The sequence below is a fragment of the Apus apus genome, chromosome 2 (genome assembly GCF_020740795.1).
Source record: "Apus apus isolate bApuApu2 chromosome 2, bApuApu2.pri.cur, whole genome shotgun sequence".
Lineage (NCBI taxonomy): Eukaryota > Metazoa > Chordata > Aves > Apodiformes > Apodidae > Apus > Apus apus.
Genome location: NC_067283.1, coordinates 106426043 through 106441431, shown reverse-complemented (window position 1 = coordinate 106441431; position 15389 = coordinate 106426043). Strand labels below are relative to the sequence as shown.

The following is a 15389-nucleotide window of genomic DNA, read 5'->3' as shown; positions in this document are numbered from 1 at the left end:
CCTTCTTATTGGCCGCGCCGAGGCGGGGCAGCGCGCTGCGGCGCGCGGCGTGACGCAGTCGGCGCGCGGATTTGAAATCGAGAGGAAGGCGCCGGCGCCGTTAACGGTAACGGCTGGGATGTCGGGACGGGTCCGTGCGGCGCGGCCTTTCCGTGCCGAGCGGCGGGTGGGCGCTCGGCAGCAGCCCCGGAGCCGGCTGGCCGCTGTCTGTGGGGCGGGGGCTCGGCAGCAGCCCCGGAGCCGGCTGGCCGCTGTCTGTGGGGCGGGGGCTCGGCAGCAGCCCCGGAGCCGGCTGGCCGCTGTCTGTGGGGCGGGCGGCGGGCGCTGCCCCTGCCCGCCGGCCCCCGGGGAGCCAGCGCTGCGAGCAGGACGCGGGCCTGCGTGGCGGTGCGGGGCGTTGGGCTGTTGCTAGTGGTGTGTGAACGCCCCTGGCTTCCCTGTTTGCTTCTGGTACGGTTTAAACGCGATGTTAATGCAAGCGAGTGTAGTTGTGCCCCCTTATGCCCTGCTCCTACCCTTTTCCTGTTGGCGCGTTGGCTCTAGCAAGCTTTGCTCTTAAGCTAGTCGTTTCGTGTGTTTGTGAAAACAATTTATTCTAACAGCGGCGAATCCCTCGTAAAGTAGTGGAAGAATGCAATTTCTTCCCTAGAGAAAAGGAGGGTATGGATAAACTGCCCTGCGAAGTGCACCTAAGCTAAACTTCCGTCATGTTTTACAGGAAGGGAACTAGAAGTGTGATTGTGAAACACAGTTTTTATTGATAATGTGTTTCGGTAATGGTGGTGGTTAAGGTTTTTTTCCACTTGTTATAATTCAGTCATTTGAGAGCACCCTGCAGAGGGCAAGAGTTGGCATTTTTGCAAAGTTAATTCTATTTACCTGAAGATCCCACATAATACCACTGTGGGGACAGTTCAGTACTTCCAATTTGATTTGCATTTTGTGTGTATCACCTGAAGATATGCATAATATTGCCTCAGAATAGCTTTTCCGGTTGTGCTATGATGCTGGGACACGGGCAAAAATCAATAAGTAGGCTCAGAATTAGTTCCTAAGGAACAGGTGGCTGGCAGTACTGCCAGGAAGAGAAGTTTTCTTATTGTGGCCTTCCTCCCAATGGATTGGACTGAAAAGCTTCTTAAGCCCTTTTGCTTTTGCGACCTGTAGGTTAGAGATGACTAGATAAAAACAAAGGCAAAGTCATAGGTTTGGAACGAGATCCTGCACTTTCATTGATAACATAGTTAATTTGAAAGGCTGTGGTTATTGCTATGTAGGTCTGGAGTCTGACACTCACTGTTTGTTTTTTTTCCTATTGTTTTGTGTTTGTTTGGTTTTGGTTTTTTAAAGAGAACCTGGTATTTCTGAAAACCACCTGTCACACGGCTTGGTCCAAAGTACAGTTGTACTTGCTTATTCTGACCCTTTAGAAAGTTATTCTGGTGTGTAACAAAGCAAATACTCCTAGATCCTCCAATACTGAGGGGTTGTGAATTACAGTTAGTCACAATGAGACGAAGCTCAAGTATCGCCGGAGGCAGTGGTCGGCAGTCTATGATGGCACAGAGAGTGCAGGACAGCAACAGGATGGATCTTCAAACACCTCAAAGGTAAGTGTTACCAATCATGTTTCTAGGGATAGATAGATTAACTCTGAAGAGATTTACAGTAGTGTGTTTGAAAACTAAAAGAAAACTCCTTGCAACCAACGATATTTGCACTTATGCTCCATTTCTGTAGAAAACTTTCTTTAATCTATTTGTATACCCATTACACATTTCAAATGGTAACACTTTTCCTTACATACTTTGTAGGTGGTGGCTGGGTGCATTTGTTTATAAAATGTACACTTATAAATCCTCTCTCAGAAGCCATTTTGATAATGGAGAAATAATGCATTAAAATCAGTTGACTTTTCTGAGATGCTGCTATGCTGACGTTGCTTGGGCTTATATGCATGTGTTTATAGTTTTCTTGCATGAGCAAAAGATGAAATGGTAGAAATAGTCACTTCTATCCTTCTCACTGTCCCTCAGGAAGGACAGAGGTACGTTTGGGAAGCTGAGCATGAGCAAACCTACACCTGGAACTTCAGAAAGAAGAGTCAGCTTTTTTGGGAAGAGGTATTGATAGCTTTACATCTCTGTATTTTGTATTAAAACAATAACCAGTCCCTCGTCAATTTGTAAATTCTCTTTCTGATAGACTTTTGTTAGAGGGAGTAATGGATCTGAGGCCAGCTGTCCTTCAGGTCTGCTTTTCTCCACTCTTTGACCACTAAGCAATAATGCTGTGGAGTAGGAATTGCTTTGAGAGCTGTTCTTTCTCTTGGGAATGATACACACTGCAGACCTTAAAAGCTCCTTAATACATTTGCCTATTTAAGGAAGGGTAGTATCTCAAGCACACTCTGCCCTAGTTTCATCTCTCTGAGATGCAAACCTTCCAAAATTCTGTAATCTTTCAGTTTAGTTCATGGCTTTCTGTGTTCTGATGTCTTGCAGGCATCTCCTTTCATAGGACCCCACTGTTGCAGGGATCTATTCCTTTTAAGTATTCCTTAAATATTTTCATCTTTATTTTCAATCACATCATTTTGTTTTCTCACCTTTGGGGTGTTTTTCTGCTCCATAAAACCATCTTTCAAGAAACTGAATCAATTATTAATCTAATGCAATAATCTCTCTGTTGTATGTATGCATCGTGGTTTCCAGGTTGATTTTGTTTTTCTGTTTATCTGAAATAAAGAGACCTTCAGGCATGCCTTGGCATAACAAATGCAAAATAAACAGGAGAACAGCGATTTCAGTGACTTAACGTTGAGAGAGTTCTTCTTTGTATGTATTGTCACAAGAACGGTACTTGTTTTTTGTCCTTAGAACTAGTGGGGCTGGAGGTTCACGCAACAGTCAGTATGGTGTGTTTGGTACAGAAAAGATCAAAGATCCCAGGCCACTTCACGACAAGACATTCATCCAACAATGTATCAAGCAGCTTTGTGAGGTAACTTATTATCTTCATATAAACTGACATGATTAGGCATAGAAGATATTAATAAAAATACTTATTTTTCATTGTTTCAACTGTAGGTTTTATTTAGTGGCTAATAAGCCGTGTTTCTTTTTCTCAGTTTCTTGCAGAGAATGGTTATGCCCATAATGTTTCCATGAAATCACTCCAGTCCCCATCAGTTAAGGACTTTCTAAGAATCTTCACTTTTATCTATGGATTTCTCTGCCCTTCTTACGAACTGCCTGACTCAAAATTTGAAGAGGAAATTCCCAGAGTTTTTAAAGAGCTTGGGTAAGATGTTTATTGTTAGTCTGTTGTGCTAAATAAATATGGTACAGCTAGAAATTTAAAAGCCAAGAATTCTTCATGAAAGCTGGAGAGAACAGATAGGCCTATTTATTCAGATGAGACTCTGAAATTACAATGTTGTGATTTTATTTCACTTTTGTTTAGCTTTAAGTTTCTTCTCTGATTTTCAGACCATAATACATTTAATATTTGAGCTTGCAGAACTATAAGCTCTTGGAAGCTTGCTTTGTAATGTTAAATCTAATTACTTTGACCCAAGAAGCCAGAATCTTGTCGCTTAAGAAGAGGACTCCTATGTATCAGCTTCTTTTCATGTATTGGACAATCCTTCAGGCTTGCACACCCAGTTTGGAGATTTAAGCATCTTCCAGTGGACTTTTGCTCTCTCCTTTATATTTGCTACCTTTCCTTTGAGGTCTTTGTCTCATCATAAATCACCTCACACTTACAGGTCACCCTCTTTTCCTTAGTACTGCAGTGCCCATCTCCCCTCCTATAGTAGCTTCAGAAAAAGAAAGATCTGGCTGTTACCAAGACCAAGGCAATGTACTAAGCTGAATAGGAAGGAGCTAAGGAATGTATGAAAGAATAGTTTACACTGTTTTGCATGAGGCCTTAATTTTTCCTAACCCTTGGATATGCAAAAAAAAGTTGATTTCTTCAATAGCTGACTAGTTGAGGGTGGTGCACTACTACACTGGTGCAGCCCCACCTTGAGTACTGTGTGCAGTTTTGGGTGCCTCAATATAAGAAGGACATGGAACTGTTAGGGTGACCAAGATGCTAAAAACTCTTGAGGGCAAGGCTGATGTGGAGCGGCTGAGGTCACTTGTTTTACTCAGCTTGGAGAAGAGAAGGTTGATGCATGACCCCACTAGTCTATGACTTCCTCAAGGGGACTGGTGGAGCAGGAGGTACTGAGCTCTCTGGTGACCAGCAATAGGACACAGGGAAATGGAATGAAAGTGCATCTAGGGAAGTTCATATTGGACATTAGGAAAAGGCTCTTCACTGAGAGGGTGGTCAGAGGGTGGTTATGGCATCAAGCCTGCCAGAGCTCAAGGAGCATCTGGACCATGCTGTTAAGTCATATTGGTTGTATTATGATAGCCCCGCAATGAGCAAAGAGTTGGACTCAGTGATCCTTATGGGTCCTTTCTGACTTGAGATATTCCTACTATGGATTACAAAATGAAAAACCCATAATAAAATGAGAATTCAGCTTATCTCCCTTGATGTACAGTAAAAGTACAGTTAGGTTCATTCTTCCTTCTGTGCCTTGATCTTCATATAAAAATGTGCTGGTTTGTTTTCATTGCTGTTTGCCATGCCTATTAAAAATGTATATTCTTTTGCATTGTAGGTATCCCTTTCCTTTGTCAAAAAGCTCCATGTACACAGTGGGAGCACCACACACATGGCCTCAGATCGTGACAGCTTTGGTTTGGTTAATTGATTGTGTCAAGGTAGCATTTGTCTTTTTTAAGCCAAATATTTCCACTTTCCAGGTTGTAATGTTAGTTTCAATACAGATGTCTTAAATGCATTCTAAGAATCTCTTTGTTTGACGTTTATGGAGAGAAAAAAGTAGCGTTTTTACCTGCCATCTGTGAGGTAGCTCTTAGCTTTACTTTGAGTGACTTTTGAACTGGGTTTTTCATATTATATGGTGATATTTTCTTTACTGTATGCACTGGTTTAATCTGTATGAGAAGGGGGGGTGGAAATGACAACATATGCATACATAAATGAGAAAAGTTAATCATGTGCCTTCAGTGCAGATCTTGTGGCATTAGCTGTCTTCTAAATTTGTAGTCTAAGGATGGAATTTTCAATAGCAACTATTCAAATGTCCTGTGATTGTTACATAGACTGGTGGGGGTGTGTTTGGGTGGAGGGTTTTGTTTGGTTTTTTTAATTCTAGTAACTGTGTTGCTACCAGCTCAGGTCTGAGCAAAACTTGGAATCTGTAACAGAAGTTCACCAATGCTGAATCAGGCAGACATGGAAATCCCAATCTTTATGCTGAAAAGGCATATTGGACTTAACGAAGCAACTTGGCAGTGTCAAATGTCCAGTTCATGCCTCTTCATCTGTGATTTTAGTCAACTAAACACAAGCTCATTACCCTGACGTGACTGATCACATTCTGAAGCAGGACCATTACATCCTGCTTGCTGAAATCCTAATCCAATGTTACTCCACTTTATATCCTTCCAGTATCTGAAGGGGGCTACAGGAAAGCTGGGGAGGGACTTTTTTCAAGGGCTTGCAGTGAGAGGACAAAGGGGAAGGGCTTTAAACAAGAAGAGGAGAGATTTAGGTTAGAAATTAGGAAGACATTCTTTACTGTTAGAGTGGTAAGACACTGGCACAGGTTGCCCAGGGAAATTGTGGAAGCTCCATCCCTGAAAGTGTTCAAGGCCAGGTTGGCGTCTTCCAACTCAAACCATTCTATCATACGATTTTATGAACATGAAGCTAAGATGAAAGCTAATGAGGGTCTTCACACTTGCTCTTTGTATGTACACTTATGCCTTTCAGTTTTATGCTGCCACGAGGGAAAACGCACCATCTTTTGATGAAGGACAGAACTGGGGAGGGGAGACGGATGATGGAATTGTACATAATAAGGTACTATTAAAAGTGTATGATTGTCAGAATTGTTCAAATTATTTTTGCCATCTGCTGTAACAACTACATTTCAATATCTAACACAACAGTTTTAAGTATTTATAGATTCCATTCAGTTTTATATTCACAGAGCTCTCTAGGAAGTAGAATAGCACTATGTAAAAAGCCTGATCAACTGGTTTCCTGAGCAGGCATCATGGCCAGTCTGTTTAAACACTGGGTATTAAATTGAAATGCCTTATTCTCTGAGTTGCTGTTTCTATTCTCCTTTGTGGAGAAAGGGAGTCATTATGCTGTTTATTGTCTCAGTAGAATCTTGGGTACATTTCTCACTAGAGCTTGAGTCTTCTAAAGTCAACAGCAGTACAGTGTAAAGACAGTGACTTAATTATAAATGTGGTGGCTCCTGCCAATATCTACTCAGTTTACCATTTAATAATGCGTCATAATGTCTAATTTCCTTGCCACAAATCAGGGTGGCAATATCATTCAGGCATTAAAAATCCAGCAGCCTACTTTCTTTCTGATTGATATTAGGTTATTTGTATGACTCAGATTTAACTATGTTAACTCACAGCAGATGTTTGGAAGGGGTTGTGTGATATAGTAGAGCACTTAATTAGAAAGCTGCAAAAATAAGAATAAATCAGAATTTTGGACTAAGGTTACAAACCTGACAGTTGACAAGTAAAAATAATTTTAAAACAAATGTGTGCTGTTATATTGAAACAAAATTTACAATACTGGTGCAATTGCCTCTGAAAGATCTGTGAATTAAAGTCTCCAGTACATTATTTTGGGGTAACCTTTCCTTAATTATAAATCAGTTCTCTGAGATCTGCACACCTGAATTATAGTGGTCGTATTTACTGAATGTAAAACTGACCTACAGTTTCTATAAACTACTCTGAGAGGATCATATGCTTCAAGAAATCAGAAACCTTTCCAGATTATTCTTGATGTGAATTTGAGATGCCTCCCTCTGCCTGCGTGTAGTCTGCTGACATTCTATGTATAAAAGGAGAAAAAGTTGATTTTTACAGAGGCACAGTCAAACCAGTGAAAGATGTTTTTGGTGTTTGTTTATTCCATTGGTTGAGCAGATTTAGACTATTTAGATATTTTTCAGCACTGACATGAAAGCAAATTGTTTTCAGCTTTTCATGGACTACTGTGTGAAATGTTATGAGCACTTCATGAAAGGGAATGATACTTTTGAAGAACTGGATGTGGAAGTGCAGTCAAAATTAAGTAAGTTTTCATGTTTCATTACTGTTTTCTTTACTCCTAGCATCAGCGTTGCTCAGTTTACAAGTGCAAGTGATCTGACATAAGGGAACCTGAAATTCCCAAGTATGTCTCGGTTAATTTGCCTTAATTCTTTTATTTTTGTCACTAGTACAGACAAGTCATGCTCTGCTGCCAGCTCTATGTAACACTATGCTATTCAGTGGCTTTGTGACAGAAAAGCAGTATATAATTCTTTAGATGCAAATTCCATCTGTGCAAATTACTCATTTCTGTCTGACAAAGTTAACAATTAAAAAAAAGAAAAATATTACCAGAAGATGCACATCTGATGAGTAAGAGACTTTAGACATCTTAAGAGACAAGGAAGTATGTGGATAAGAAAGGAGTATACAAATCAGAATACCTTGTGAAGCTGGAACAGATGAAACTTAGCTAGCAAACACTATCCTATAGTGTGGGTTGAGTTTGGGAACTCTGACCTCATAGGAATGATTTTGAGCTCTTTTATGACATGAGAACTGAAAAATTTAGTTCTTTTCTTGTTTGTTTTGGGGTTTTTGCTTATTTGCTTTGTAATGAAAGTTGGATTTTTTTTGTTTGTTGTTGTTTTGAGCTGTTGTTTTATTTAGTTTAAAATAATTGTCCAGATAATGGATATTTACTGGGCTGAAGTTAAGCACAGATATTCAGATCAGGTGATTAATTTGTAAACATCCCCCCCTTTTTTTTTTCCCCTTTCCCCCAGAGGATTTATTTAATATAGATGAATTCCAGATAGAAGCTTTAGCAGCTGACAACAAAAGACTTCATGAAGAGATTGCAAGACTAGAAAAAGAAAAGGAAAGTGAGCCGGTTAGTTAATTGTGTCTATGCTTGTTTATATCATGGAGTTGAATTTTCTATTATTGCCATTACTAAGTGAAGATACTGATGATATGTTACAACAAATGGAAATTATTTTCAGTGCTCTGAGATTTTAATTAGGCCAGATAATGACATTCTATGGCAGTATAATACAAGACATTTACTGTGGAGTCTTCAGTCACTGTTTTTGATATTGTGCAGATATTTTCAGGTAATGAGATCTGTTAGTGTGAGAACTTCCAATGGGATGGGATGGGAACATAGGATTTGGTGGTAACAATGTACTTTAGGGAAAATATTTTATTTGAAAAGATGGATTCTGCTTTGATTACATCATAAGTTTAAAAATCATAATGTGGCTGTGCAGCTGGCAAATGGAGACTCCTGTCTACTGAGCAAAATGTGCTGCTTGTATTCTCAGCTTTCCTTGCCTTTATTTTTAGCTACCCTTTGTATACAATACTTGAGTTGTGAATTACCTCTAGTAAGAATTTTGTTAAGCAATGCCTAATGCAAATCGAAGACTAAATGCTGCAGTGTGCGAATTTAGGTACAAACCATCTTTTCAGCCATTTTTAATTATTATTTTGAAGACTCTTAACTTAATTCAGCAGTCATAGAGATAAAAAATGATTGAAGTTCTTTAATTTTGTATTTATACTATTGAAGTTGACCAATTACTCTATTGTTTTGTCTATAAAGTCAGATAATTATTTTAGATTAATATAATAGTGATTGTTCTTCCCATCCATTTACTAGGATCGTAGAGTAACACTTCGAAATGTGAAATCATCTCTTCAAGCTGATGTCCAGAAATACCAGGCTTATTTGGCTAATTTGGAATCTCACATAGCCATCCTTGATCAAAAACTGGAAGGTGTTAATGAGGAAGTTGAGACAGCAGGTAAGAAAACCTTGGTTACAGCTGGGATAGTGAAGCCAGAAATAAGCTTTAAATCATTGTAATTCTCAGCTTCAGAGCAGAGTGAAATACTTATTTGTAGCATCATTGTACACTAAAATTTCCAAAATTCATTGCTAATAAAGATATTTTGGGGGGGGTGATAGCTGTTTGTACATTGAGTAATGAAATACAGATATTATTTACTCATAAAAATACAGAGATATTATGTTTGGCTATATAGGGTGGTACTTGACATCCATTTCACAAATGTTTTGTGAACTTAGAAATGGAAGTAGAAGCAACGAAGCAGGAGAATGCTCGGCTCCAGCACATCTTTGATAACCAAAAGTACTCGGTTGCTGACATTGAGAGAATACATCACGAGAGAAATGAGTTGCAGCAAACCATTAACAAGCTGACTAAGGAAGTGGAAGCAGAAGAACATCAGCTGTGGAATGAAGAGCTAAAATATGCTAGGAATAAAGAGGCGGTATGTGAAAACACTACTGCATTGAGAGGTGGCTATCAGTTTTCATCATGCAAGCTTAAACTTGGACTATTGCTAACTTCTTTCCTAAATAGCAGCAGCATATGAATGTTTTAGCAGGCTAACATTACAAGTATGGCTTCTGTTTAGAATTTTTATGGATTTTTTTTCTTTTTTACTCTTTTCTGTTTTGAGCATAACTGAAATGTATTCTGGTATTTTTCTGCATCATGAGGGACACTATTAGCATCAAGCGCTTTAATAATATTAGCTTGAAATTGTTTTGATAACTCAAGCAATTTCAGGCAAATGTTAAGATTTCATAGCAATGAAATAATGCAAAACTAGTGCTTTGAATCAATAACTCTGCATGCATTTAGGGCCAGATTGGTCCCTTATTTAGAAGTTTTAATAGATTTTGAGGGCCAAATTCAATTCCTGCAAACAGAATGAAAAGATGTGGTCCCCTAAGTGCTGAGATTTAAAAGCTCCTGCTTTACTAGATGAAGAACTGGAAAACATTAAAAATGCAAACATGTTTTCCATTTGGCAGGGTTATGCTTTATCAAGCACTTGGTATTAACTTAAATTTCTCATACAGTGCAAGTTTGAAGCATATACAACTAGAAGAAATACTGATGTCATTAGCTTTCGTATAAATGGCACTCATTAAATGTTCTGTTTTCTGATTAATAAGCTTTGTCTAGAGGTATAGAATCATAGAATTGTTTAATTTGGAAAAGATCTTTAAGATTATCAAGTCCAACTGTTTACCTACTCCAAGTCCACCACTAAATCATATCCCTAAGCACCATGTCTACACATATTCTAAATACTTCCAGAGATGGTGACTCAGCCACTTCTCCGGGCACCCTGCTGCAATGCTTGACAGCCTTCCTGGTGAAGAAATCCTTATGCTCAAGTTAAAGTTTGTTCTTAGGGTGTGTGGTGATGTAGCATTTCCTGTCAAAACCACTGAGAGGAGGCATATTGACATGACATATTGGCATATTGGTTATTTGTATTACTTCCAAGCATGTTTTTGCTTCTCTATCAACTAAGCCTCAAAAAGTTGAGGCAGAAAAAAATAGACTAGGTAAGTAGGAAAAACTACAGGTGAAGCCATTCTGTCTCACCCATACATACTGAGAAGTTTTGCAGAGCAAACTCTGAAAGAATCATAAAACAGCCCTTAATCCAAGCAGCTCAGACTTGCATGCTATGGCATGACTTGAAATCATGTTTGTACAGAGCAACTCTGAAATCTGTTTAAAATACTATTTGAATACTACTTGCAAAGCTTTTCACTTGTATTTCTTCTATGGTTTTTGCCCTTTTCTCCTCTGAACAGATTGAAATGCAACTGTCAGAGTATCATAAACTGGCTCGAAAGCTGAAATTAATCCCTGTAAGTGCTGAGAATTCCAAAGGCCATGACTTTGAGATTCAGTTTAATCCTGAGGCAGGACCAAATTGCCTAGTCAAATACAGAACTCAGATTAAGGTAAGTAGAGTCAACACTAAAAACTTCTGTTACCACTCACAAAAAAGGGTTTTATTGGAAATGCTGAAAGGTCACACTTAACCTCTCCACAAAACTTCATTGGAAAGTTTGTGTGATGCATTGGCATAACTACATTATAGTGTAGGAAGGAAATTCAGGATTGGGGATATGTCAGCCTAAATAAAAACTGGAGAGGGAAAATATGTACTTGGGTATGTCCTGGTTCAAACTAACTACTTGCATTAGACAGATCTTGTATGTGTATTCCAGGCTCCCCTTATGGAGATCATAAACCAGACTGAGGAAGAAATTTTGAAATTTACTCAACGGAAAATGACTTTGGAAGATACTTTGGAACAGGTGTGTTGGATAACGAGGATTAGGGCAAGGATGCCATAATGGTATCTGCTGGTCTCACTTTACCTTTTGCATGTCTGATGTGTGGTGGGTTACTTTTGGTTTGGGTTGATTTTATTGGGGGGTTTGTTGGGTTGTGGCTTGGTGGTTCATTTTTTGTTTTTTGGGCTTATTTTTTGGGTTTATTTTGGGGGCAGGGGCAGCAGGGAAGAGAAGCTGTGAGAAGATTGCTCTAATTATGATGGAACCTAAAAGTTTTTGTGAGACTTAGGGTCATCTTCTGTTGCCTGAAATAATGCATATTCCCTGCATTGAAGATTATGCAATTTACGTATATTTAACCATAAACATTGGAAAGATTTGTCTTCTATAAATTGTCCATTTCAGTCTGTCGTGTGGCTTACCATCACTGACAAGTTGTCATCAGGAAGACTTTTAGCAATATTGGGTTCAGGATGAATTGGAGGAAAGGAGAATTTTATTTCCTGTTCTTCTTCCTCTACCCTCAGATCTTATTGCTGAGCTTGACAGCATGTGGTGTGGAATACCCTTCTGGCCAATGTTGCTGAAGTCTTCTGGCTATGCTCTTCCTAGCCTCTTACCCTGTCCCTAAACTGAGAGGCAGCAGGAGGGAGAGAGAGCCTTGATGCTATGCAAGCACTATTCAGTAACAGCCAAAACATTGGTGTGTTATCAACACTGGTTTAGCCACTTACCCAAAACAAAACACCATACAGGCTGCTATGAAGAAAGTTAATGCCATCCCAGCCAGACCCAGTTTAAATATTTCTGGACTGCCACGTATTGTTTGTGATGGCATGGATTTATATGTTGGTATTCTTTTTGAGTTATATTTTCTTGATAATATTTTCATTCTAGGTGAATGTAATGGTAGAGGACATGAAAAACGGTGTGAAAATGCTGAAAGAAAAAGATGAAAAGCTGGATGATCTTCTTCATCAGAAGCTTAAGGTAGAACTTCTTATAGGTTGATGTCAATATATACTTATCCTTAATCCCTTGTATTTATTTATACATAAGTTTTTGGTTTGCATTTTTGTTTGTTTGGACCTCTGCTCTTGCTTCCTTCTATTCCTCTTGCAGGATTCTCATTTTTTTCAGAAATATTTTAGTGCTATCTTATGTGAATCAGTTTCCACTTTCTCAAAAGGCAATCTGGCAAGCTACTTTGGCAGATCCTGTAAATCATAAGCTACTACATCCAGTAATAAAAGCAGCAGCAATTATCTCCTGACCTCAGGTTATCTCAAAGCATGTGCTTGAAAGAGATTTTAGATATAACAGTATCTGCCTTGTCTATTCAGTTGTATATAACAATTTCACTTACATTTTTTAGTAAACATGTTTAAGCATGTTAAAAACTAAAGAAAGCATTATTTGACTTGAAATCACATTAAATGTTTTAATTATATAAAATTGTTGCTTTCTTTCTTTTTCTTCTGCAATGGGGGAGAAGTCACTGTGCTTTTTCTCACTTCTACTTCAGCAACAAAACATAGCCCTCTCTTCCCCACCCCCAGCTTCCCTAACAGTTTGGCTTTGGTGGGGCTTTTGGACTTAACTAGTGTTTAACGTACCTGCTCTTTCAAATCCAAACTTCTGTGCTATAACCATGAAGCAGGTAATTTCATTGCTAATACCTGCTTAGGTGGCTGAAGGCATTCAGTACATTGAGTTTATTGCTTTTAGAAACACCTGACATTTAGCTTTTGATCTATCCTGCTGCATATGCTTTTCTCTTAAGGTGAGCTCATAAAATATTCGTGTTGCAACTTGATTCTTATAATAAGACACATATGTAATAATAAGACACGGTTATAATAAGTCATGTAATTCCTTATGTAATTTTAAAAATGCTATCCATAAGACTTCAGTATTAAAATTGTGTTTGAAGGATGATGTTTCAGTAATTTACCAGAATCGCATGTTTAGTTGACAGCAGAATTTAGTTTGGTTTTGTGCATTTAATTGTGCCAAGTATAGTGTCAAGAGTGTTACTCTGCTTGGAGAGATGAGTTACATTTTGTCCTCATCCTTCAGACACAAAGGAAAGCAATTTTCTTACTCAAATGTTATTTTATTTTAACCTAGAAACAGCTGTTCATGATGCTCCATTTCTAACCTAGTTAAAATATGTAAATAACACTTGTTGAGATGAACTTTGAAGAGAAAATAGCTGCAACACATCTTGATATTATGTTAGAGAAGTTGGGTGGAAGATGATACAGAAAATACATGAAACTTTAGGTTTGGTGGTACATTTTAGGGGTTTTTTTTAGTTCTGAATTTGAAGTTGCTTGTGAATTCTGAATTTAAATATTCAGGTGTAATCAGGTAATATAAAGGGAAAAAAACAGTAATTATTCCTGAGTTAAGCGTTTTATTTTTATTTTGTTTTGTCTTTCCTTATGTTTACAGGAGGAAGAAGAAGAAGAGCAAAAATGTACAAATGAACGGGAATTGTTACAGAAGTATGAACAGTTACTTGACAGTGGTGTCAAGGAAGGTCTCAGTAAAGACACAAATGAATTGCATGATCTTCAACGACAGTAAGGCCCATTACTTCAAGTTGTTCATGTAGTTTTTTTGGGTTTGTGTGTTTCAAAGATAAAGACACTTTATTGAATCTTAACATAAAATTCTTTGGTGACATAAAATCTTTTGGAGGGTGGTTATCTATCTAAGTATATTAATTCCACAAATTCACAATTGAAATATGTTTCTCCTCAACACTTAATATTTTGCTAGAATATTTCTTGTGCCAGAACCCTTATAGCCATTTATTTTTCATATATGTAGTTTAGTAAAGAAAGTGTTTCGTTTCCAAACTTGTGTAACAACTACATTTTACAGCCCAAGGTCTAGAAAGGCTATTCTAAGTACTTTGTTTCTTACTGGTTAGGAAAATACAGTTCTTTTTCTTGTAAGTTGAGTATTAATATACAAATGTATCTTGGTTCACTTTAATTATAATAGGCAAAAATATGGCTAAACTTGATGGTATATCAGACTTAAAGTTACGGCTTTAGATGTCAGGTATTTCCTAATTATGAACATGACTTTATTAATGTCTTTACTTTTTAGATATCTAGCTGTTATGCAAACAACAACAGAAAACAGCAGGAAAGCTGGTGATAATTTGAATCGTCTTTTAGAAATGATTGCTACTCATGTAGTATCTATAGAGGTAAGCTAAAATTCAATATTCAGACTTAAGTCTTTCTTGAGACATTTGCAACTGCAGTTAAACACAGGGAAATTAATACTTACACTCTCCAATAAAGTATTAGTCATTTAGGGTTGCTCCACTGAGTCTGTGGATTCTAGTTAAATAGGTATGTTGATAAAACCGCTGGTATAAAAATAATCAGAATGGATCATTAAAGTTCAGTAGTAACATCCTGTCAAGTTTAATCTGCTTCTGGTAGGTGTCTTTCAGAGAAGCATTTCACTGAAGTAACTTAACCTGTGCCTAAAATGCTTTAGCAGAAGAGGTATAATAGAGACCGTGGTAGTTCTAATAATCTCTTTGTAACTCTTTTCTAGAAATATCTTGATGAACAGAATGTAAAAATTGAGAGAGACTATGAAGAATTCATGTCTGAAGATCTATTGTCAATCTTGACCAGAATTCGAGATGCTTATAAAAAGAAAGCTGAAAGTCTGTAATTAACAGAAAGGTGAAGATGAAAAGTTTGCATTTCTGAAGCTCTGACACAGTGCCTTCTAAAAGGATGGGTACTTCCTGTATTTAGCAGTGAAACAGGCTTTAAGTGTAAGGAAATGTTTATGAACTTTTGTTTTATTGACACAAATATATTAAAGAAGTGAACAGTATATTTGCATTTTCTTAAAAAAAAGGCTGCTTACACTTCCTCCTTGCAATATAGTATACGTGATTACAAACATCTGTGACAAGAGAACTGTGGAACAACCTGATTTCATTTTTTTCTTCACAGTCAAATAATTTGTGTTCTTCTAGGAACATTAAGACAAGAGTACGTTAACCTGTTAAAATAACATGGCAGAGTGGACTTAAAGATGTA

General features: G+C 37.9%; 1 protein-coding gene across 1 annotated transcript; it reads left to right on the top strand.

Moving 5' to 3' along the window:
* Positions 1-90: 90 nt before the first annotated feature.
* NDC80 (NDC80 kinetochore complex component) lies at positions 91-15186 on the top strand. Its single transcript, XM_051610663.1, has 17 exons — positions 91-106; positions 1501-1610; positions 2037-2123; positions 2880-3003; positions 3131-3303; positions 4685-4787; positions 5866-5955; positions 7113-7206; positions 7952-8058; positions 8830-8974; positions 9259-9464; positions 10813-10965; positions 11236-11325; positions 12202-12294; positions 13762-13892; positions 14428-14530; positions 14890-15186. The coding sequence occupies exons 2-17, from the start codon at positions 1510-1512 to the stop codon at positions 15010-15012; spliced, it is 1923 nt and encodes a 640-aa protein (XP_051466623.1). The 5' UTR covers positions 91-106; positions 1501-1509; the 3' UTR covers positions 15013-15186.
* Positions 15187-15389: the final 203 nt, after the last annotated feature.